This window comes from Sminthopsis crassicaudata, chromosome 6 (genome assembly GCF_048593235.1).
Source record: "Sminthopsis crassicaudata isolate SCR6 chromosome 6, ASM4859323v1, whole genome shotgun sequence".
Classification (NCBI taxonomy): Eukaryota; Metazoa; Chordata; class Mammalia; order Dasyuromorphia; family Dasyuridae; genus Sminthopsis; species Sminthopsis crassicaudata.
In genome coordinates this window covers 216,788,970-216,810,959 of record NC_133622.1, presented here as the reverse complement: position 1 = coordinate 216,810,959, position 21,990 = coordinate 216,788,970, and the positions used below count along the sequence as shown (strand labels likewise).

Below are 21,990 nucleotides of genomic sequence, written 5' to 3'. Positions count from 1 at the left end.
ACCGCTGGATTTGTGTCAAGAGGGCAGTAACAGAGGTGACATTCTGAAAGCAGGTGGTGGGAAGTGAGGAAAGGGTTAATAAACTGTTGAATGGCTCTTTGAAACCGGGGCCCTGGAGTTGCATGTGAGTGGGTTTGTCCCTTTCCGCCTTCGATACAGAGAACTTGAATTGGCCTGCATGCCAGTCATGTGTGCACTTGTTACCTACCTGAATCTGTTAAGGTGAAGACACAACCTACTTTAAACTTTTACCTGGAGGACTTTGTAGAAAATATGACTGTGGTAGAGCGGGGAGGACATGGTTTGGATTTTTTTTTTTTTTTTTTTTTTTTTGGTCAGTTGATCCAGAAGCTTCCCTTACCTGTAGGCCTGAGATTTTATGAAGAACCTTTGAATCCATAGATTTTTAACAGATATTCAAACAGATGGGTGTGTGGGGAGACGGACCCAAGAGTTAGTTGTGGGTAGTCTCATCAGGACTGATTGTCGGTGTTCAGTTGTGTGACCTTGGTGACCCATGGTGCTGTCCATGGGGTGTTTTTGGCAAAGATACCGGAGTGGTTTGCTATTTCCTTCTCCTGTGGATTAAGGCAAACAAAGGTTAAGTGGGACCCACAGCTAGTGTTTAAGGCCAGATTTGAATTCCATTCTTTCTGACACTAAACTTACTGAGCCATCCCATCATCCACCGAGGAGATACTTACCTTCAATAGCCTCCAGACTCACCGAAATCTAGGCAGAGGAAATCCTGTTCGAATTAATTTTTTTTTTAAAACTAGGAAAAGCTCACCTTGATTTATCTTTTTAGATAATTTGGTTCTGAAATATTCTAACAGTCCCCATTCAGCTACCATTGGCATAATGTATATAAAGTTGGGTTGCCCTGGGTTTGAGTTTTATCTTTGACATTAAATATTCATGTAACCACAGACAAGTCATTGGGAGATTCCCCCCCCCCCCCCCCCCGTCTTTGTTTTCTCATTTCTTGTCACGTCCCTGATCCATATGGGAGCTTATAAATACTTGATCACTTTATTTGATTGATTACACACACTGAACAATATTGATTGTTATATATGTATTAGCTCATGTGAGCTAATACACATATAAAGCACATTATCATCTTTGAACCACTAAGTAAATGTCAATGGTAGTTATTGTTATGATTGCTTTTGAAAATGCTTTATGTGCTACATTTCACTAGATGCTTGCAAAATTTATTTTAAAAATAACTAATTCAAGTGTTGTCATTTTACTGATGAGAAAACAACTTCAGATGGAAAAAGTGGCTTCTCCATGGTCACCCAGAGCCACAGAGGGGCTCTCCATTCCAACTCTGATGAATGATCGGGGCTGGAATATATGAATGATCTTCCTCCCATTCTGTACTTGCTAAGTGGTCATGCAGTTAGTTAAATCTAGCATAAACTCATTGAAGGCAGGAACTGTTTTTGTCTCTTAGAACTCTTAGCATCTAGCTCTAGGCCCAGCATATCGTAGGTGCCTAATAAGTGCTCACTGAATTGAATAGAATGATTTCTAAAACAGGATGTCAACTCAGACCCCCTGACTCTATCTAGTTCCAGTTTCCCACCACACCAAAGCTGCCTCAGTTAGTGTTTTCATGTCATCTTAGCACACACTTATGAAATCAGTATAATGCTGTAAATTTAATGTTACATAATTAACCGTCACCTAAACTATATTTTATTTTTTCCTTCTCAGAGACATCAGTATGAATAATATCACTCAGTTACCAGAAGATGCCTTTAAGAACTTTCCTTTTCTGGAAGAATTGTAAGTATCCCTCAAAGATTTCTTTTTCTTTTTGTGGGAAGCTTTCAGGACAGAGACTGACTAATACAAACAGATCAGGAGACAAGTAAATAGCCAAGTTTCAAGCCCAGTAAGAGGGGAAAATTCATGCTCTTCCAAAGATGAAACCAACAGACCATGGATTTTAAGCCGTGTCACTGCCCGAGTTATTTTTGAAAGCCCGGACTTGAAAAATGCTACTTATGTGGACCTTTTTTGCCGTAATTATTTTAACCACGGATATAGTGATGCCCCAAGTTAATTACAGCGTTATCCAGAGATGTTTAGGGAGCTGGTAATTACCATTGTTTCCAAAGGGGTTACTCTACAGCTCCATGCAGCCTCTAGAAGGGGTGCGTTTCACAATCTCCATGCCACAGACTTGGTCCCTCACTCTGGATGGCAGCCATCGGAGGCACCATTGGAAGGAAAATGGAGTGTTCTCTGCCCAGGGTGCCTTTTGGTCATAGAAGGATATTGTATTGGCTGTCACAGTGCTCTGGGCATCTCGGTTCTGCCCAGGCTCTCTTCAGTTTGCCTGTGGGCCCGATATCAACTTCCCACACCTCTGACTGTTAAAGTTGGCTAGGAAGCGTGTATGGGGAGTGGGCAGACAGGGTGCAGGAACATGGAAGGAAGAGGGTGACAGAGGCTGAGGAGGGAAGTGGGCCAGGATTAGATCATGTCAAGAAGTGACTGATAGTGAAACGTGAGACGGGTGTTTAATTTTGGGAAGGGGATGGGACAGTGAAAGAAAGTGTGTATGTTGTGAAGGGGAAGCTACAGGTTGTTGTCACTCAGTTGTGTCTAACCCTTTGTGACCTCGTTTAGGTTTTATTTGGCAGATATACTGGGGTAATTTGCCATTTCTTTCTATAGTTCATGAGGAAGCTGAGGCAAACAGAATGAAAGGATTTGCCCAAGGTTTCACATCTGGTAAATGTTCGAGACTGGATTTGAACTCAGGTCTCCTGACTCTAGACTTGGTACTCTTTTCAACTGCACTACCTTGCTGCCTGAGCTACCAGTACAAACATGACTTTTTTTTCCAGACATTTTCCCTTCCTTGTTCATTTTCTTCTCTCTTTCTTTTCTTTTACCATTTCTGAATTCTATTATTTTAAAAAGCAAAACAAACAAAAAAAATCAACCAAAAGTCAGAATAAAACAATATTAAACTCCAGGGAAAATTGGTGATTTATATTCTGCCTCCTACAAGTAAAGTTTTTAAAAAGTCCTAATTAAACTCAATTTTAACTTTAAAAAAAATCTAAGGTAATTTGTGTTGTGCAACATGTGGAGGAGGTAGGAAAGTGACATTTTGCTGTTGAGAAACCTTAGTGTCAGAACCTTGAGGGACCTACCTTCATGTTACAGAGTGTGTCCTTGCTAGCCCTTACCTTGTGGGGGGAACCTTTCATTCCAGCTGAATTGAAGGCTTCCTACCAAACTTAAACCCATTTGCTAGAACAGGAGCTTGACAGCATTGTTCATAGGTGCCCTGTTCTGTGACTACTATCGAATCCTATAAACTAGGCCATAACTTAATGGAGTTAAAATTTGTATTAATGCTACTGAGGGTTCGTTCTCTCTCCCTCTCTCCCTCTCTCCTTCTCTCTCTCTTTTGTCTTTGTCTCAATCTCTGTCTCTCTCACTCTTCTCTTCCTTTTCTTCCCCTCTCCCTTCCCTTCCTTCCCTCATTTCTCTCTCATTTATATCTCTATTACCAGTAAAAACTTTATTCTCTCACAGTTAAAAATAGAATAGTTTTCTTAAAAAAAAAAAAAAAAAAAAAAAAAAAGCTTAAATCTGTTTCTCACATTTCACATGCAGGTTTTAGATCCTAAACCATCCACTCTTTGTGTCCACAAAGTAGGATTATCCTCTTTTTACAGAGGCAATTAAGTGATAAAAATATAACTGAGGACGTGATCGAATATTGTATAACTAGGATAAGCCTGTGAGGTGTGTTACAGCACCAAGGTGTGAGATGGAGAAACTCTCCTGGCCTTGAGCATGGCTACCGTGTAAGAACCACCTTCCATGATGGATTTGATTGCAGATTATTCTCTGGGGGTATTAGGGAGTGAGGCAGTAGTTGGGGAGTCAGACCTGGTTAATCTTGGCTTTATAGAACTGTACATCTTGGATTTCTTCAAAATCTCAAATTACCTCAGCCTAATTAGTTTTGCCAAGTGGACCTTTTTTAATTGGAACCAAATTGAATTTGCCCAGTAATCCAATGCAGGTGGTTCACGTTCTCCCTTTATTTTGTCCTTCTTTACAGTTAGGAGACTGTCAGAATTAACTGACCTTTTTTTTTTTTTTTTTTTTTCAAATACTGATTTTAAAAGAGTGAGTCGATATTTATTCTAAAAAATATTTGGAAAAATTTTAAAAAATATTCGCAGAATATATTATTTTGAGATTTTTTTTCCTGACTTGGTTTTGCTTGTATAGATGATTGATGGCAAAGAAAGCTAGGTGGCTCAGTGGATAGAAGGCCAGGCTTAGAGTCAGAAAGCCCTGAGATCAATTCCAGCCTCAGATGCTAACTGTGTAACTCTGGACAAGTCACTTAATCTTATTTCTCTCAGTTTCCTCATCTATAAAGTGAATTGGAGAAGGAAGTGAAAAACCACTGTATTTTGGCCAAAAAAAAAAAAGCCTCAAAATGGGGTCACAAAGAGTGTAAGTATTATTATCATAAGATTGTAGGTTTTAAGGAGGAATGGAATTTTGGGGTCCAACCCCTTTCCTTGTATTCCAGAAGAGATATGTGATGGCCAGAGTGGTTACTAGATTCTCCCGAGGTCATGAAGATGTATTAAATGGCAAAAAATTCAGTTAGGTGTCTGGACTGGAGTTAGATGTTCTTTCCACCACCACCAAGACAATAGAAAGCATTTTTTTTTTCAGGTTGAGATATATATTTTTTGAAAAACACTTCCTACATGTATTTCCTGAGATTACCCCAAAAAAGTACTTTTTGTTTTCCTGGAAATTTATGTTTTATTTTGCTATTCCCTTATGATGTCTGTGTGACCATTGCTGTATTTATAAATGGCACAAATGTTCTCTATCTCTTGGTAACCAGAAATCATCTGGAAGTTATTTGGTGGAAGTAACTGTGAAACTGAAATGGGCAGAGTGGGAATGGGGAAAGAAAAACCCGCTAAGGGTTTGGCTGCCACAACTGACTAGGTGCCCTCCCTCCCTTCACAATGGGAAAGGGCTGAACTAGAGCCCTGAATCTGATATGCCAGCTGAGTACGCTTGAAACGTGTGGTTAAGGTAATTTCCCAACCACACCTATGAAGTATTTATAGAGGATTTCCAAATAACCCTAAACCAGGGTGCCATGTAATGGGGCCTGCTGCAGGAGAAACCCCACTTCTGGATCTTTTCAGTGACCCTAACCTGGAATATTGATGCTGCCAGTTGGTTTTACCATTGTGGCTATTCCTGGAGATATCAACATATCAGACTCATTGGTCTGATCTTGTGGGTTACAATATTTATGTTCCTCCCTTTTAAAAAACTGGTATTCTTTTCCTTAGCATCACTATCATTTTCTGATAATTACAGGAACCATTTATATATTTTAATGTTTATAAAATGCTTTACATGTGTAAGTTAATTCACTTGATCTTCACAATTTCCCAATATCTTCTCTCCCCCCCATCCCGCCTCACCCCCCAAAATGGAACCTTATCTTGTAACAAAAAAGTAGTCAAGAAAGACAAATGAATATGTGGCCCACGTTTCAGGTCTGACTCATTCAGCACCTGTTTCTGCCACCTTGACGAAGAGGGAGGCTTGTGTCACTACCAGTCGTTGGAAATCATTGGTTTCCACTTTGTTTTTTTTTCAATTTTATCCATTTCTTTGGTTTTTGTATCAAAGTTTATTCCATTTGTGAACTTCACTAATGTGAGCACTTCTGTCACCATAATAGAACAGAGACAATTGTACATGAGACTGTGAGTCTCTAGCTTGCTGATCTTAAGTAAATTACGAATTCAATGTGTAACATTCAAAGCCTGTGATTCTTTCTGGCCTTCTGCTGTTCTCTTAGTTATATTCACTGGGGTCAAGTGTGAAAGATCCTTGAACTCCCCCCAAATCTCTTGTAGGTCAATATTTTGAACCTCTTTTCAATAATGTACAAGCATTATATTTTGAACACCCCTGAAAAACATGGAGATAGGTATTTAATGTCTGTTGAGTATGTGATTGAAAGGAACATATAAAACACTTGTATAAGTTGCTCACATAAGCCATAACAATAATTTCAAAGATAAGAGATACATATTTATGAAAAGGCAGTGATAAGGTTCCCCTCTCCTGGATTGAGTTGTATTCTAGTTTTAAGTGAGGCTGTGTAGACAATCCAAAACAACTCTCCTAGCAGAGAGAGAGAATTGTCAGAGAAGAGAGTGGTATTTCTACCTTCTGTTCTCACAAAGAAGATAAATAGCCTTATTGTTTCCTACTGTTCCATCTTTCAGGAGAAGGAAAAGGCCAGCCAAGAAGGTTCTCCTTCCACTCCTTTGTGTGCCATAAGAGGGAAGGAAAAGTGGTAGGATAAAAGGAAGAACCCTGCCTCTCTGACAAATGAGAGAGACGGTCAAAGTGACAGAGACTGAAAAAAACAAAATGTCTCAACTTTCTGTTCCTGTACCTACCAGGAAGAGAACAAATTTCCTTAGAATACCTGCTTCTAATCTGATCCCATCACATCCTCATAATCATGCTCCTTCTTGCCCTGATCTATAGTTAGAATCTTCAATTTTTTTTTCTCCTGAGGACTAGAGACAGTATAATACTCTCTTCATTCCAAAGGTTTCTAGATCTGAGGGTTATCAGGATCTTCCCTTTTCCAGAAGGGAAGTCAGTCAAGCATCAAGGGGGTCCTACCTTATTGACAATAGAAAGTGGCTTCATTGCAGTTAAAAAGGCTTGTTGGGACACACTATTCTGGCTGGTGGAGAGTTGGGGAGGGACTAATTATTACATTGCACCGCCTCTCTTCCCCATGTCCTTCCCAGATAGCTAGAAACTAATTTGGTGACTGTTGTAATTATTTTACCACTTAGCAGGCAAGTTCCTAATACAAGTAAAACAAGGCTAACCTTCTTAACACATGACACACCTTTGAATACCCAAAGATAGCTATTATTATCCCCCACTCCCCAAGTCTTCTCTCTAGAAGAGATTTCTCAAGTTCCCTTTCTGTGTAAATACCCTGAAAAATCATAACGTCTCTCTTCTGGACATGTGTCAGTTTATTGGTATCCTTGTTAAAATGTGCTGTTTCAAAGATTAAATTATTCACCAGTTGTGGTCCGATTATAGAGTAGAATATAGTGGAGCGATCACTTTCCTTAATCTGGATCCTGTGTCCCTTTTAAGCCCCAAGACTAAATGAGAATTTTTGCTGCCCTGTCTCACTGCTGTCTCACTGATGTTGAAGTTCAGTTCATTTTAACTGGTTTTTATTGACTGCCTTCTGTCCATGAGGATCCCTAAGCTAGGGGCAGAGAATATAGAGATAACGTGATCCAGGCCCTCCCTAGGAGAGTATGTTCTTGTGACAAACTTCACCATGAACAAGAGTAAGTAAACACACAGTTACTCTAAGAGGAGAAAGCATGAACATCAAGGAAAAGTGTATGTGAAGTGGGTGGGAGAACATCTCAGAGAAGGACTGCCATATGAGGTAATACCTGAACTGAATCTTGAAGGAAGAAAGGACTCTTAAGAGGTAGTTATAAGGTAGTAGACAGAGTGCTGGACCTGGATTTAGGAAGACCTGAGTTAAAACCCTAGCTGTGTTACCCTGGTCATAAGTCACACAATCTCTGTTTGTCTCAGTCTCCTCACTTGTAAAATGAGGATAATAAGTGCACCTATCTTCTAGACTTGTTATAGTAATCAAATGAGATAGTATTTGTAAAACACTTAGCACAGTGCCTGGCCCTCTACAAATACTATTATTGAAATTGTTTTCTTTGTTAACAAAATTAGGGAAGTTTAGAGGAGATATAGATTAGAGGGAATAATGAGGTCTATTTTGGACTTGATGAGTAAGATATGTCTCTAGGACATTCAGCAGAAAGATGATGGTGTGGGAATAATGATAAAGATAAATACTATTGCTATTTCTATAGAACTGAACCCATGAGTCTTTGGAAGACACATTATGGGGCAAGAGATGGATTGTAGTAGGGCAAAGGTGACTGAGGAAGAAGTGGTCAGGTAGGCTGGAGGTGAATAAGGTGAACAGAATACCATCTAGATCAAAGAAAGACTATTCAACCAGGTTAGTGGAGGTCAGGTAGGACAAGGATTTAAAAAGGCCATGTAATAATTTTCTCATTTGTTTTTCATTTGGCGTTTTTGTGGCAAAGATACCGGGATTATTTGCCACTTTCTTCCCCATCTCATTTTACAGAAGAGGAAACAGGCAAACAGGGTGAAGTAGCTTGCCTATTGTCACAAAGCTAGTAAGTGTCTGAGTCTGGATTTGAACTCGGAGCTTTCTGATACCTGACCCTTTACTCTATCTACTTCACCTTCTAGCTGCCCTAATAATAATAATAATAATAATAATAATAATAATAATAAATAGGTTGCATTTATGTAGTGCTTTAAGGTTTGCATAATAATGCTTCATATAAGTAGTCTTAATATGATCTTCACAGCAACTCTGAAAAGTATTAGAGGGCCTTGGTAATCTGAGAGAAAGCAATTGCAGACAAGTGATGAGGTCCACTAAGATTCACAGATCTTTTGCATATGTTCTCTTTCATCTTCCTTCTCCATCTTGTATTTGTGAAATTGATTTTTTGAAACACCAGTGTGGAATCCTGCATTTATCCCTATTATGTTCATCTCATTAAATTCAGCTAAATGTTCTACCCTGTTGAGATCTTTTAAGATTCCATTCCCAAGATTCACCATCCGTCGCTGATGTTTCTACTGTTTTTTCCCTAGCCTCCTTTAAGATTCAGCTCATTTGATGCTGCAGTCCTTCCATCCTGAAATTACTTTGTATATGTTTTCTGTTGATTTATCTGATAAAAATTATTTCTAGTGGAATATAATCTCTTTTATTAGCATTTTTCCCCTCCAGTTATATGTAAAAACAGTTTTAAACATTTATTTTTAAAAACTTTGAGTTCTAGATTCTCCCCTTACTAGCATCCCCCAACAGTGAGAATGTAAGCAGTTTGATAAAGATTATACATGTGTCAAATATAATCTCTGAACAACACAGAGAGTGTTTCGTATCCTCAACCTCTGGCACACAGTAAACACATAAGAAACACTTTTGAATTGGAACTGTATGTGTCATGAATATCATCGTTAATATTAAGACAGGGAAGTTGAAAGAGAAGACTGAAATGCCTTAAACTATCAAGAGAACATTCATTTCTTATTAGGAAATTCTTCATGGAGGAAGCCTGAAAGCTGTTGTTTCTCCAGGACTGAGTATGGGGCTTCACACACAGCATGTGCTTAGTCACCATTTGTTGTGGCTTTTTAGCCAGGCCTTGAAGGAGAGCTTTAGATAGGACTAGAAGATCTTTTGGGAGATGCTAGAAAAGCTGCTTCTCATTGGGTGGAAGCCTCTGTTGCTCTCCTTGGAACTCCTGCCTGACATTCGGGAGCAGTTTCTTCAGAGATGGGGAAGGTAGCTGGGGACCAAGCAGCTTGCAGAGATGGGGTGTGGGGCAAGTGGTTAATGTGTCAGTATTGGGGTTTGGGAATCAAGAACTTAGGGATCATCATCTCATTGAACTCATTCATTTGACATAGGAGGAAACCATAGAGAGCAAATAATTTTCCTGAAATTGCACAAGGAGAAATCAACAAAGCCAGGCTTAGAACCCAGGTCTTTTAACTCCAAACCTCATGTTCTGTCCACTGCATTTGTAGAGCACTGAATCCTGAAGTGGCAGTGTAGCAGAAAGGTCTCTATCCCAGGCGAGCATCCTTAGATATGGGTATCGAGAGAGAGAGAAACAGAGACAGACAGAGAAGTTAGGAGGGAGGGAGAGACAGAGAAAGGGGAAGGCAAATCACACTGATAGGGTTCTAGAAGATCATTTCTGTTAATACAAGGAGTGAGCACCACTTCATGGGCTGGTGTGATTTACTATTCCAGGCTCCCATTTCCCATGATGCCCTGCCTCTTTTGAGGTAGTGTTTTTGAGAAAAGAGATGTGAAATTCTTCAGGATTAGCTGCCAGACTTGTTCAGTGTTCCCAAGGAGAAGTAGCTCTGTTTATACGACTGTTGCTATGATTAAATCCATTCATTACTGAACAAACGTTCCAGATCTTTTAATGAATCTGCCATCACCAGTTTGGCTGAACTTGTAGGAAGAAGTAATTTTCTAAAGGTGGCACAATTCCATAAGAGCCCTAACTTGATATATCATGTCTAATTTGCCGTCCTCTTCTTTGAGATTTTGCTTTTGTTGGTGGTGTTGCTCAGAACCTATGATTTCATTAGTGTGGGGAGCTCCTAGGTTTCTAGAGTCGGGGGACCTTTGGTGATCATGACCTTAGTGGCCTCGGGGAAGGCTCACTCTGTTCTTCAGTGTCTTCATCTAAAAAATGGGGATGTTTGACCTCAGTAGATAGCTGCTTATATCTTTTCCAGTTTTATAATAACTTCTTTAACTGTTTTTTTTTTCTCCATAGTATGAAGTTTGTTTTCTTCTAAAAAGATTTTTTTTTTGTACTTAAGAAATAGCAACCAGGAAAATATTGAGCTGTTGCCTTCATTGGCTTTCTCAACATTTTTTAAAATTGAAATTTGTTGCTATCTTTAGTTTAACATTAAAGCATTATTTCTTCTTTTCTTCTCTTAGGCTTTTTCTCACATACTGAGCCTGCATTGATGTGTCCAGTCCCCTGATTTTATGGCATATACCTTCTAATTTACAATAGGTTTACATTCCATGGAAATGGGTGTATCTATCACTCCACATGTTAGTCCCAAACTAGATGTAAACTCCTGAGAAAAGTGAGTCAGTTTTATACTTTTGTATTTTCCATAGGGTCTAACATGATTTGGGGAACATGATAGGTATGTTCTATAAATATTCATCGAATATAAACATTCATAGATAAACTAGTCTTAAATCCCTTTGCCTTTTTAACAACAACAGCAATAGCCACAGGGCCAGCTAGGTGATGCTGTGGATGAACCAGTGGCCTTGGAGTCAGAGGACCTGAGTTCAAATGCAGCTTCAGACCCTTATTAACTGTAAGACCTTGGGCAAGGCACTTAGCCCTGATTGCTTCCCCAAACTCCAAACAAACCATTAATAGCAGCAACAGCAAGTTTGGCTAAACTTCTTAAGTAGCTTCTCATTTAATTCCCCAAAAAGAATGTAAGCAGTAAATGCTTCATTTTTGTATTGTTTCCCCCATACCTGGTACACAGCAGGCACTTCATATGTGCTCACTGCCTGACTGCTTGAAACCTTGCAAAGTAGGTAGAGTGCCAGTTTACAGAAGATGAAGCTCAGGCTCGGGTAACTTGTCTCTGTTCTCATGATTAGTAAGTGTTCAGAGTTTGGATTTAGGAGCCATATCTTCTTATCTTGAAGTGCTGCTTTTTATTTACTGTTATAAAAGCACTCGCAGGTATTAGCTTGTGTTAATCTTCTGCTTTCTCTTTTATGTGTCGTTTAAAAAAAGTTACAAAGCTTAATCTGTTATTTCCTTTTTCCATTTTTTGGACAAGGTTTGTCTAATTGGCTTTTTGGAATGGATTTGTTTTCTTCTGGAGCATCTGACAAGGTTAGAGGGGCGGAAACTACTTTTCCTTCATTGTTTGGGAGGATTTAAACACACCTACATATAGGGTGGGCCTTCCACCCAACAGAGCAGAGTAACTGGAGCATAGCACTGGCCTGGAAGTGAGGAAGATTCAGGCTTGGGCCAGCTCCAGATGCTGAGCCTTGGTTTCCCCATCTCACAGAGGGATGGGAGGATCAGATTAGTTCAGACTCCCTGGGAGTGGAAGGAGGGTCACTTAGTTAGTCTGTCTGAGGTTTCCTCATTGCCTCATCTCTAAAACAAAAACAAATCCAAAAAACCACCAGGATCACCTTGCACTAACTTCTCGTCTTACTTTTCAGTCCCCCATGAGCGCCAGCTATTATTTTTCTTTTTATTACAATTGTGAGGGAGAAAGTACTCTGGAAACCACAAAGGGCTGTGGAAAAGCCAGTTAAAATGGAGGCCTCTGCTTGCCCTGCCCACCAGACCATTGTCCAGGAGCCTGTACCTGCTCTTTCTAGCTTGTTCAGAGATTAGGCCCCAGGCCTTGCCCTCCTGTCACCGGGGCCAGCCTGGGCCCCGCCTCCCCCAGCCTCAGGTTTCACAGCAGCTGCCGGCAGCCCCTTTCCCAGGCCCCACCAGCCCATGGCTCTGGTCAGCCTTAGCTCACATTCCTCCTCCTCCTAACTCAGCAATAACTCCAGCCAAATGGCGACAATAAAATTGCCACCACGGGCCAGAAGCAGCATCCATCCAGGCCTTCCCCAGATAAGAGACGTCATCCTCGCTCTTTAAAAGTGACTTCCCAAAGGAGGAATTCCTGGGCCCAGCTCGGAGGCAGTGGAAAGCCTCGGGCCTGGCCTCCCGGCTGCATTCAGCAAACATGTCTGAACTTTGTGGAAACAGTCCTTAATCCTGCCTTCTACTGAGGGTGACTCAGGTGGGGTCAGAATATCCCAGTGTCTGGGTTGGGGAAAAAAAATGTTGGAGACCAGCTTCTTTGCCTAATAGAAATGCCCCCTGTGACCAAGAGCAGGGTGGGGGGAGAGGGCTGGAGTTTGGAGACCTCAGCCTGGCGAGCTGATGTTTGTGCAGCAGTGCCTTACAAATGTCACCTCATTAGGTCTTCACAGCAAGAAGCCTGAGAAAGAAGGCTTCCCCTTATCCCTATTGTACAGTTAAGGAAACTGAGGCAAGCCCGCTAAGTGACTTGGCCAGGGTCACACAGACTCCCGAACTCCAGGCCCAGCTTTCTGTCCTTTGTGCCACCTCTCTCAAAAGGTCTTCAGACCCTGAGCCCAAAACTTAACAAGGCTGAGTGACCTTGAACAAATCACCCAACCCTGGAACCTCCATTTCTTCATCTGTAAAATTGGGATGAGAGTACCATGTTGTGTTTAAGAAAGGCTTTTGCCATCTTAAAGGTGTTATAAAGACATGTTATTAATGCTTGAGCAAAAGTAGAGTTTTGTGACTTATTTTGGTTCCATGGGCCTGTCATGGCACCTGAGGAAACCTATGGATCTCCCTTCCCAAATGTTTTTAAATGCATGTAATAAAATGCATTGAGTTAGAATTACATTGGATGTCACAGATGCTCCCTCTGCCCCTTGAATTCTGCCCACAGAGCCATGGTTGCCCCTGCCCTTGAGAAAGCTGGTGGGAGCTGGAGGGCTCCTCCTTCCTCTGCCTCCTCCAGCTCTCCTCAGGCCCCAGGTTCTGGTTTCACTTCCACATTGACTTCATGGATGTTTTATATTGACTTTGGCTTGCACTTTGTTTCCTCTCCATTGAATGTAAGCTCTTTAAGGGAAAGGATGGTTTCCTGTTCTCTTCATGAGTGTGTGGATGCCAGTGGAGCATGAGCGCTGCCCCTTGGTTAGCCCTACCTCATTCACTTCCCATTTCTTTTCTTCTCATTCATGCATTTCTTTAATATTCTCTACCCTGGATCTCATATAATTCCTTGTTTCTATTGTAGTTTGTGTAAACTCACAGTGTTTCCTTGTTACTATAAAGTGTTATATAAATGGGAACTTTTCATTTTAACAGGCCCCTTTAGGGATTTTTTAGTTTGTGTTAAAATGAGCAAAAGAGCCAGTAAGGTTTTTGTTTGTTTGTTTTTAAGTCGCTCTCTGTGCTAGCTGGATTTTGAGCCAGAGACTCTGGCTTCAGGTCCTTGTTCTGGTCATTACTGGGTGTCCTTGGGCATATCATTAACCTCATCCCCCAACTCCACGCCCCGGGCCTAGGTTTTCTCATCTTCAAAAATGAGCTATGGACTTCTAAAATCTAATCCTCCCTTGAACAGAGCCAAGTAATATGCCAATAGTCCTTATTGGAAGACAGAAGAATAATCATCAAATCAACCCCGGGGTTGTACACTAGGTACACACATGAGGAACATATGCAGAACTTGGGAATCAGTTATTTGTCATTTGTTCGACAGCATCAGATAGATTGCCTAGTGCCTCTTTTAAGAAAGCAGATCACAAACGTCCAGTCTTAACCGCATTATATGTAGCGTTTGCATTCTCCTCTTGTTTTCCATTCCTTGATCAGCTTCATATAAGGAAAGAGCCACTGTTAGCTCTCCAGATGCTTCTGGATTTAATGACAGCCAGGACCAAGTCTCCTTCCCTGCTCCTTAATAACATTTGTTTGATGTCGGGCACATCGCCGGACCGGGGCCTTTAGTTTCTTTACCTGTGAAATGAGGAATAGTGAGGTCCCTGGTGTCCAGTACGACACTTTTAACCATGGGAGAAATGAAGGAATTCCATAACACAGCTGTCCCTCCATTTGCAACCGGGACATCTTCGTAGTAGCGCTCCTTTTGCCCAGATTTCAGAGAGAAAGTCTCAATGCAATGATTTGAATCATTTCTGATAATTTGGCCAGTAGTTTCTTGGTGATGGAAAAATAAGCCTTTTACAGATATTACCTCATCTTTCCCACTATTTGTGAAAAGGACAAAGGTGGGGGGTGCAGAGGCAAACATTTTGCTCTATGGGACTCACAGAGCCTTCTCAGTTGACAAGGCTGGATTAGCAGTTGTTCTGCATTTCATCACCCCACCCACACACACCCCTTGCTCAGGGAAACATTTATTGTCCTGTTTACACTGCAGCAGAAATGATCTAGAGACAAGGACAGATTTTAAAAAGTGATTGGGGGAGGGGCGGGATCCCAGTTGATGAAGTTTCAAAGCCCTTTATAATATGTCATGTGATTTCTCTCCTCGGGAGCTTTAGACTCAAGTCTTGTTAGAAGCTACAACCCCTAGCTCTGGAATCAGAGGACCTGGGTTCAAATCCTGCCTCTAACATTCCCTCTGTGATTTTGCACCTAACTTCTCTGACCTCAAGTTTCCTCATCTGCACAAGAGGACTGAATGACTTCTAAAGTCTGAAATCTGTGAGCCTAGAAACAACCAAGAACCCAACACCAGATGCTGGCTTCTTAATCTTTTAGTTTTATTTACAAATAGCTTAGCTAGACCAGGTAGGAAATTCTGGACAAGAATGCAAAATGGCTTCTTGGACAGCAAGGCCCCTGATTCTGAATCAAGACAACAATTTTCTTGGTTTCAGTACACTGAATGAATCCACAAGATTTTAGGAAAGAGTAGAGTTGAAAGCTTCATTGAGATTTGGAGAAGTATTTGAGTTGGCATCTGGATAAAAAGGATTTTGGAGGAAGGAGTTCTGGGACTGACCCTAGTAGTCGTCATTTCTACAATGCTCTGAGGTTTATGAAGCGCTTTACAAAATATGATCTCATCTGATCCTCATTTCAGCCCTTGTGAGGAGGTGCTATTATCACCCCCGATGAACAAATGAAGAAACTGAGCAAAGGTGTGATGTGACTTTCCTGGGGTTACCTGGGTAACATTTCCCTGTGTTGCCTAGGGTACAATACTTTTAAGTACCTGCGCCTGGATCTGAACTCCATTCTCCTTGAGTCGGAGTTTAAAGCTTTACCCCCTGCACAGCCTTACTCCTAACCATCCTCCTAGAGGGGGGCTGGTAGAGTATAAAAGATTTCAACAAATACAGTTTTGTGATAAATTGTATCCTGTGAACTGAAAAGTATCAGAGCCAGCGTTGGGGGGAAGATGAATGAGGGCTAATGTGTCTGTAGAATATAGAATTCAAGTCAAAAGTTTTGAGCTGGTAAAGATCTCGGAGTTCACTCGCCGTGTTCCCCTCATTTTTTACATTTACAGATTTATTATAACTCCATGACAAGTTAGGAAGGTAGGAGGGCCTGTTATAGGTCAGGGCACAGCTAGTGGTGAAGTGGACGGAGAGCTTGACCCGGAGCTGGGAAAACCTGACCAGGTCCTTATTAGCTGTGTTATCCTGGGCAAGCCACTGAAATTGTTTTACTTTTGTCATCTGTAAAATGGGAATAATCATCATCTCTACCTCCCCAGGCCTGTTGGTAGGACCAATTGAAATATTTGTGAGAGTGGCATATAGCAGGCCATTCTTCTGCTCATTCCACTCATCTACTTAGGAAGCCATTAGTTGTGATAATAAATAATGTAGAATTAACTTTTAAAAAGAATATAAGAGAGCGGGAGAAGATCACCTTAACTTACGTGGCTTGGTGGCATCTGGGGGTAAAGAGTGAAGGGAGGCCCCTTCCCCGGTCTCTCCTTCAGTTTCACTCCTAGTCATTGGAATGATATAATGATGACATTCAGTTTGGCTGTTGTTTATAGTGTATGTTATCATTGTATATGTGTTTTTGCTTACTTCATTTTGCTTCTGTTTTATGTTATGGGTCTCCCATTCCTCCCTGTGTTGTGCATATTAGCATTTCTTATGATGTTTTGATTTTCAGGTTCATTCATGTGTCACATTCCTTACTTGATGGCCTTTATTTATACTTAAAGAACAAACACCCCCCCCCCCATTCTCTCTACTTTATGGCATTCTTCCTTGTTCCAGAAAAGTACATGACATGATGATTGTTATCTAGCAGTGTATATAACATTCACCACCAGTCCTCATCTCTGCTAGACAAAGAGAGTTGTTTCATTATCAATCTTATGGAACCGATTCTGGTCAATAATATGCTCTGGCATTGGACAGCTAAACAAGTTTCATTTAAAGAAGGTGAATATAAAATGTAAAAAAGTATTTATTTTTATAAATATATAATATTTAATTATGTATACTAATTACATAATATAAAAATAAAATAATACATACTGTTATAATCTAATTAAACATATATAAAACATTTATAAAAATATAACATAAGCACTTTATAAATTAAAGAATTGTAGTTAAAGCAAAACCAACAATTGGGTCTGGCAGTATATGTAACATTTAGTACTAGTAGTCTCCCACTTCTCTACCTGGAGGAGGTAAGTATTTTATTATCTGTCCTGTTTAATGAGTATTAATCAATAATGTACTCTGGGAATGGGAAACTAGAATGTGGGTCAGATAAAGCAGATGATTATTAAACAGTGTGAATAAGGGTGCTTCTGCTTGTCCTGGCACATATAGGACTATTTGGATTTTGTTGCACATACTTGTCTGTATGTTTTCTTCCCTATTGGAATGTGCACTTCTGGGGAGTGTGGATTGTTTTTGTCTTTGCACTTAGCACAGTGTGTGGCACAGAGTAGGTGCTTAATAATTGCTTCTGGATTGATTGCTTTTTAAAAGCCCTGGAAAATCCTCCCTCCTCCCCTCTTTTTTAGAATTTGTCTTCCATGTTAGAAAGACTTTAAGATGTATGTTTCTCTCTCCATCAGCTATGCTTTAAAAATATCTTTGTGGTTCAGTGCTTGCTCTAATCATATGTTAGGTGGCCATAAATATCTTGAATTCTAACAGGTTGAATTATTATCATCATCACTATTGTTGTTGTTTTTTTCCAGGCGATTGGCTGGCAATGACCTTTCCTTTATCCATCCAAAGGCCTTGTCTGGGTTGAAAGAGCTCAAAGTCCTGTAAGTAATGACATTTTTAGCATTTCACAGCCAGCCCCGTGTTTTCTTTTTGAATGAGTTGGTCTGCTTTCTTCTGGTGCCTTTTAAGGGAGTAAGAGAAGGGAGGACAAGCGGGCCGTTCAAGCACTTTAAACAAGCTTGCCTTCAGATAATCTTTCCTAGAGAGGTACCAAAAGCTAACTTCTTAATTAACCAATAAAAACTCCAAATTACAGTCAAATGTTAATTTTTTAAAATAGCATTTAATGCCTAAAATTAAAACCATAGTCCAAGGGTTAAGTAAGATCTGTAAAACATTCTTCCTCTTTAGGATTTGAGTCATGTCTTCTATTTGGAGACTTAATTAGTAGCAAAGGGGAGATAGCCTCAAAGGACACCAAATGAGTGCTAGCGGACCATTTTCTTTCTTCCTATATTCTATTTACTAAGAGATTTTAGCGTCTGGATGCTGTGCACCACTGTGGTATAGCAGAAAGTAACTGTAATGAGGATGTGTATGTGTTTGGGGGTGGGGGGAATTTTTATTTTGATGTGATTTTATTGGTAAGAGTAAACTCTTGCATGGAAATCCTAATAATCTTTAGGCAATTGCCTGGGGCACCGAGGAGCCAGAGATGGGGCTGGAATAAGCCCTTTCTTTATCTGGAACTATATAACCTCTTGCTTTGCATGTAGCACACTGTAATAAATGCTTATTGAAATTGAATTTGGGCCATATCTTCCCTCAGAGACTGTTTCCTGTTAGGCTGACTTCTCATCCCTTCTGATCAAGCTCTCATTTTTTTCCTCCCTATCCCATCCCAAACAAAAAACGTTTTCCCTTTTGGTGTCCATGCCCCCAGGACTGTCTTCTTTTAAAAAAAAAAAAAAAAAAAAAAAAAAAAAAAAAAAAAAAAGTAATGTGTTAACCCTCCTAGGCAACTATAATGAGCTTCCCACATTCATGTCTTAGAATGACATTAACACAGTCTCTTCCCACCCTAGCCCTAGCCCATAGCAAAAAGACTGTGAGATTGAATCAGCTTTAAGGTGATAGGCTCTGGCCTTTCCCCTTTGATATCTCTCCCCTTGTCAAACCGAGCACAGGTTTTATCTTTTTAAATTCACTTATGAGAAGCAGTGTGGTGTTAGATCTAAGACCAGTCCTGGAATCCACCAAACTACTAGCTTTGTGACCCTGGAAAGTCATTTAATTTACCTGGGCTCTAGAGAGTCTCCTAACATCTCCTAACATCTGGTCACTGATTTAGAATTAAAGGGGATTTTAAGGAGCTTGAATGTACAAGCCTTCATCTAGGTCATCCAGGAAGTACCAGTGATGGAATTTGAACTCATTTTCTGAGTCTTTTCTATTGTATTTTTGCTCCCCCTTCTGCTTCTTTAGTGTCAGAGCTGACCCAAAGTAGAATAGGCCGATTGGGGACATAGAGGCAGAAGGTAACTCAGTGTGTAGAGTGCCGGACTTGCAGTTCCGGAAGACCTGCCTGCATATCCAGCCTGGATATGACCCTGGATAAAGCCCTTAACCTCAACCTCCATCCATTTCCTCAACTGTAAAATATGAATAATATTAGTACCTGCTTCCCAGAGTGGTTATGAGGATTAAATGTTGCAAAAAGTGCTTAGCAAGGCACCCAGCAAATAGTAGGCACTTAATAAATAATGATTCCCTTCCTTTCCCTAGTGGTTTCTTTCTCTTTGAAGGTCTTCAGTTATTTAAGCATTGATTAAGTGCCTATTGCATATATGCAAGGCACTGTATTTGGTTCTGGGGACTAAAAAGATGAGAGCGAAATGGTTCTTGTCTTCAAGAAGCTTATATTCTTCCAGGCCCATACAACATGCATGCGAGAGGGAACATACAAATCTTAAAAGCAGAGGCTGAATTCCAATAGATGTGTGACAGAGAGCCATCTGCACCCAGAGAGGGGACTGTGGGACACTGAGTGTGGATCACAACATAGTATTTTCACTTTTTTGTGGTTTGTTTGCTTTTTTTCTTTCTCATTTTCTTCCATTTTGATCTGATTTTTCTTGTTCAGCAAGATAAAGGTGAAAATATGTTCAGAAGAATTGCATATGTGTAATCTATATTGGATTACTTGCTGTCTGGGGAGAGGGTGGGGGGAAAGGAGGGAAAAAATTTGGAACACAAAGTTTTGCAAGGATCAATGTTGAAAACAATGCATATGTTTTGAAAATAAAAAGCTATTATTAAAAAAAAAAAAAAAGGAAGAGACTGGATGACCATGGGGGTGGAGGTGGAAGAGATGATTCTCACTCAGATCTGCACTGGGGTAGACATTCTCTGAGATGGCCTCTGGTCCTGAGATTCCATCTTCTTTCTGTGTGGTTCAGGTGGGGAAGGATGTTTCTTAACTAATAAAAGTTTTTCTTCCAGGACGCTCCAGAACAATCAGCTAAAAACTGTTCCGAGTGAAGCCATTCGAGGACTGAGCTCTCTACAATCTTTGTAAGTATGCTTTTGTCTTCATGTGAGAACTTTGGAATATTCTAAAGGGAGATTGGAAGCAACTCAGTTATTTTTTTTAGATATTTGGACACAAATAGAGAAATATCAACCCCTTTGTACCTTTGAGAGCTTAGAGTCATGATTGTGAGAGCTAAATGTACACTGGAAATCAGCAAGCTCTACAAATTGGGTCTTAGTTTATAAATTATTTTGTTGTTTCCAGACTTCAGAAAGTGATGGAGAAAATGTTTAAAATGCAGATGAAGCTTAAAAGGGTGTCAGGAATACCTGCCCCCTCCTTGCCCCTCTCACCCATCCATTTCTTTAAACATTTACTAGCAAACCCCAGCTAAAATCCTCCAAAAATACTCCCTAATTAGAATGTTGAATGTAGTTTGATATTTTGTGTGCAGACCCACATTTTAGTTTAGCCCTCTTGTCTTGTTAAAATTTGCATTTTGCCGTTTCCACAGGGCCCTGCTAAGGGGCTGCAGTGCCTTTGTGCTGGGACATAGAGAAGAGTAGGGTACCCACACAGTACGGAGGCATGCAGGTTAGCCAGCCAGCTTGGTTAGGACACGGTCATGGATTTACAGAACTGTGGGAGCCTGGGGTTTGTAGACAGCAGGCACCTAGCTTGCCCCTTCTCTACCAGCTGACCAGCATTATTAATCATGTCCTGAATTCTGGGAATATGAAGGATAAACCAAAAACAACGCTTGCCTTCAGACAGCTTATATTCTACTGATGGAGATATTATGTCAATCAATAAATAAACATTTATTAAGCACTGTCTAAGTGCCTGACACTCTGCTAAGCACTGGGGGCACAAAAAGAAGGAAATGTTAGTCCCTGCCCACAAGGAGTGTACTGTCTGATGGGAGAGACAACAAACCAGCAAATTTCTACAAAGCAAATTCTTTCCAAGATCAACAAAAAATGACTAACAGAAGAAAGAGCGGTTTGGGAGATGGCTTCCTACGTAAGCTGGGGTTTTAGTTGGATTTTAAAAGAAGCCCACGAGGTCTGTAGGCAGTGAAGAGGAAGGGAAACACTCAGGAGTGGCAGGCAGCCAGAACCCATAAGGTACGAGGGGAGCCCTGGTCATGGTGCTGGGGGGTGAGGGAGCATCAGAGTTTGGGGTGCTGGTGCAGGATATGCTTCCTGAAGGAGGTGCTATGGGCTGCTCTGGCTTATTCGGATCATCTGAATCTTTGACTTGGGTATGAGCCCTCTACTTTCTTCTCCAGTGAAGCTCAAAGCTTAACTTTCTAAGCTTTCTCATCATAAGTGCTTTGGGTCTGTTAAACCCGGGCTCTTCTTGACTCTCTCATGTTATGCTTCGTTCTTTCCTCCTTGCCTTTTAAAATTATACCAAGAAAATTTTAAAAGATTTTTTTCCTTCAGTTTTTCATGTTAAAGTGAAAGATTTAGACATTACATGAAATAGAGAAAATTGTTTCTTATTTATATTGTGGTGGATTAAAAATTAATATTTGTTTACTTTATTTTATGCAATCTTGAACAGTTTTAAAAAATTATAAGTAGGTAAACATTTTTTAAATACCCCATGTGTGCATTTTTATTCCATATCTTTATGCAGTAGTGCTGAGTTAGTCCTTTTTTCCTAGCTGGCTTTGGTTTCCTCATTTGTAAAATGAAGTGATTGGTTTTTTTTCCAGTTCTGATATTAGAATTTTAGAGCTGGTAAATAATACAGTTGTGCCACTCCTTTATTTATGCAGACTGATTTATGAAATTACACTGCTATTTTTCCCTCCTTTATGTGCCATTTTGAAATGTTGATTTTTTTTCTCTTGTGATTCTTCAATGACTGTAGTATCAAGAGTTCAGTTTTAGAATCTAAAGGTCATCTAATGTGTCCCCCATCCCTATATTTTATAGAGAAAGAAACTGGGCTGGCT

At 40.3% G+C, this 21,990-nt stretch overlaps 1 protein-coding gene across 1 annotated transcript in view; it reads left to right on the top strand.

Moving 5' to 3' along the window:
- The window catches only part of LGR4 (leucine rich repeat containing G protein-coupled receptor 4), a 118,639-nt gene that overhangs the window by 59,749 nt on the left and 36,900 nt on the right, over positions 1 to 21,990 (top strand). Inside the window, exons 2-4 of the mRNA XM_074274982.1 lie at positions 1,726 to 1,797; positions 17,521 to 17,592; positions 19,994 to 20,065. Coding sequence (XP_074131083.1) covers positions 1,726 to 1,797; positions 17,521 to 17,592; positions 19,994 to 20,065 — 216 coding nt within the window. The remainder of the gene's footprint in view (positions 1 to 1,725; positions 1,798 to 17,520; positions 17,593 to 19,993; positions 20,066 to 21,990) is intronic.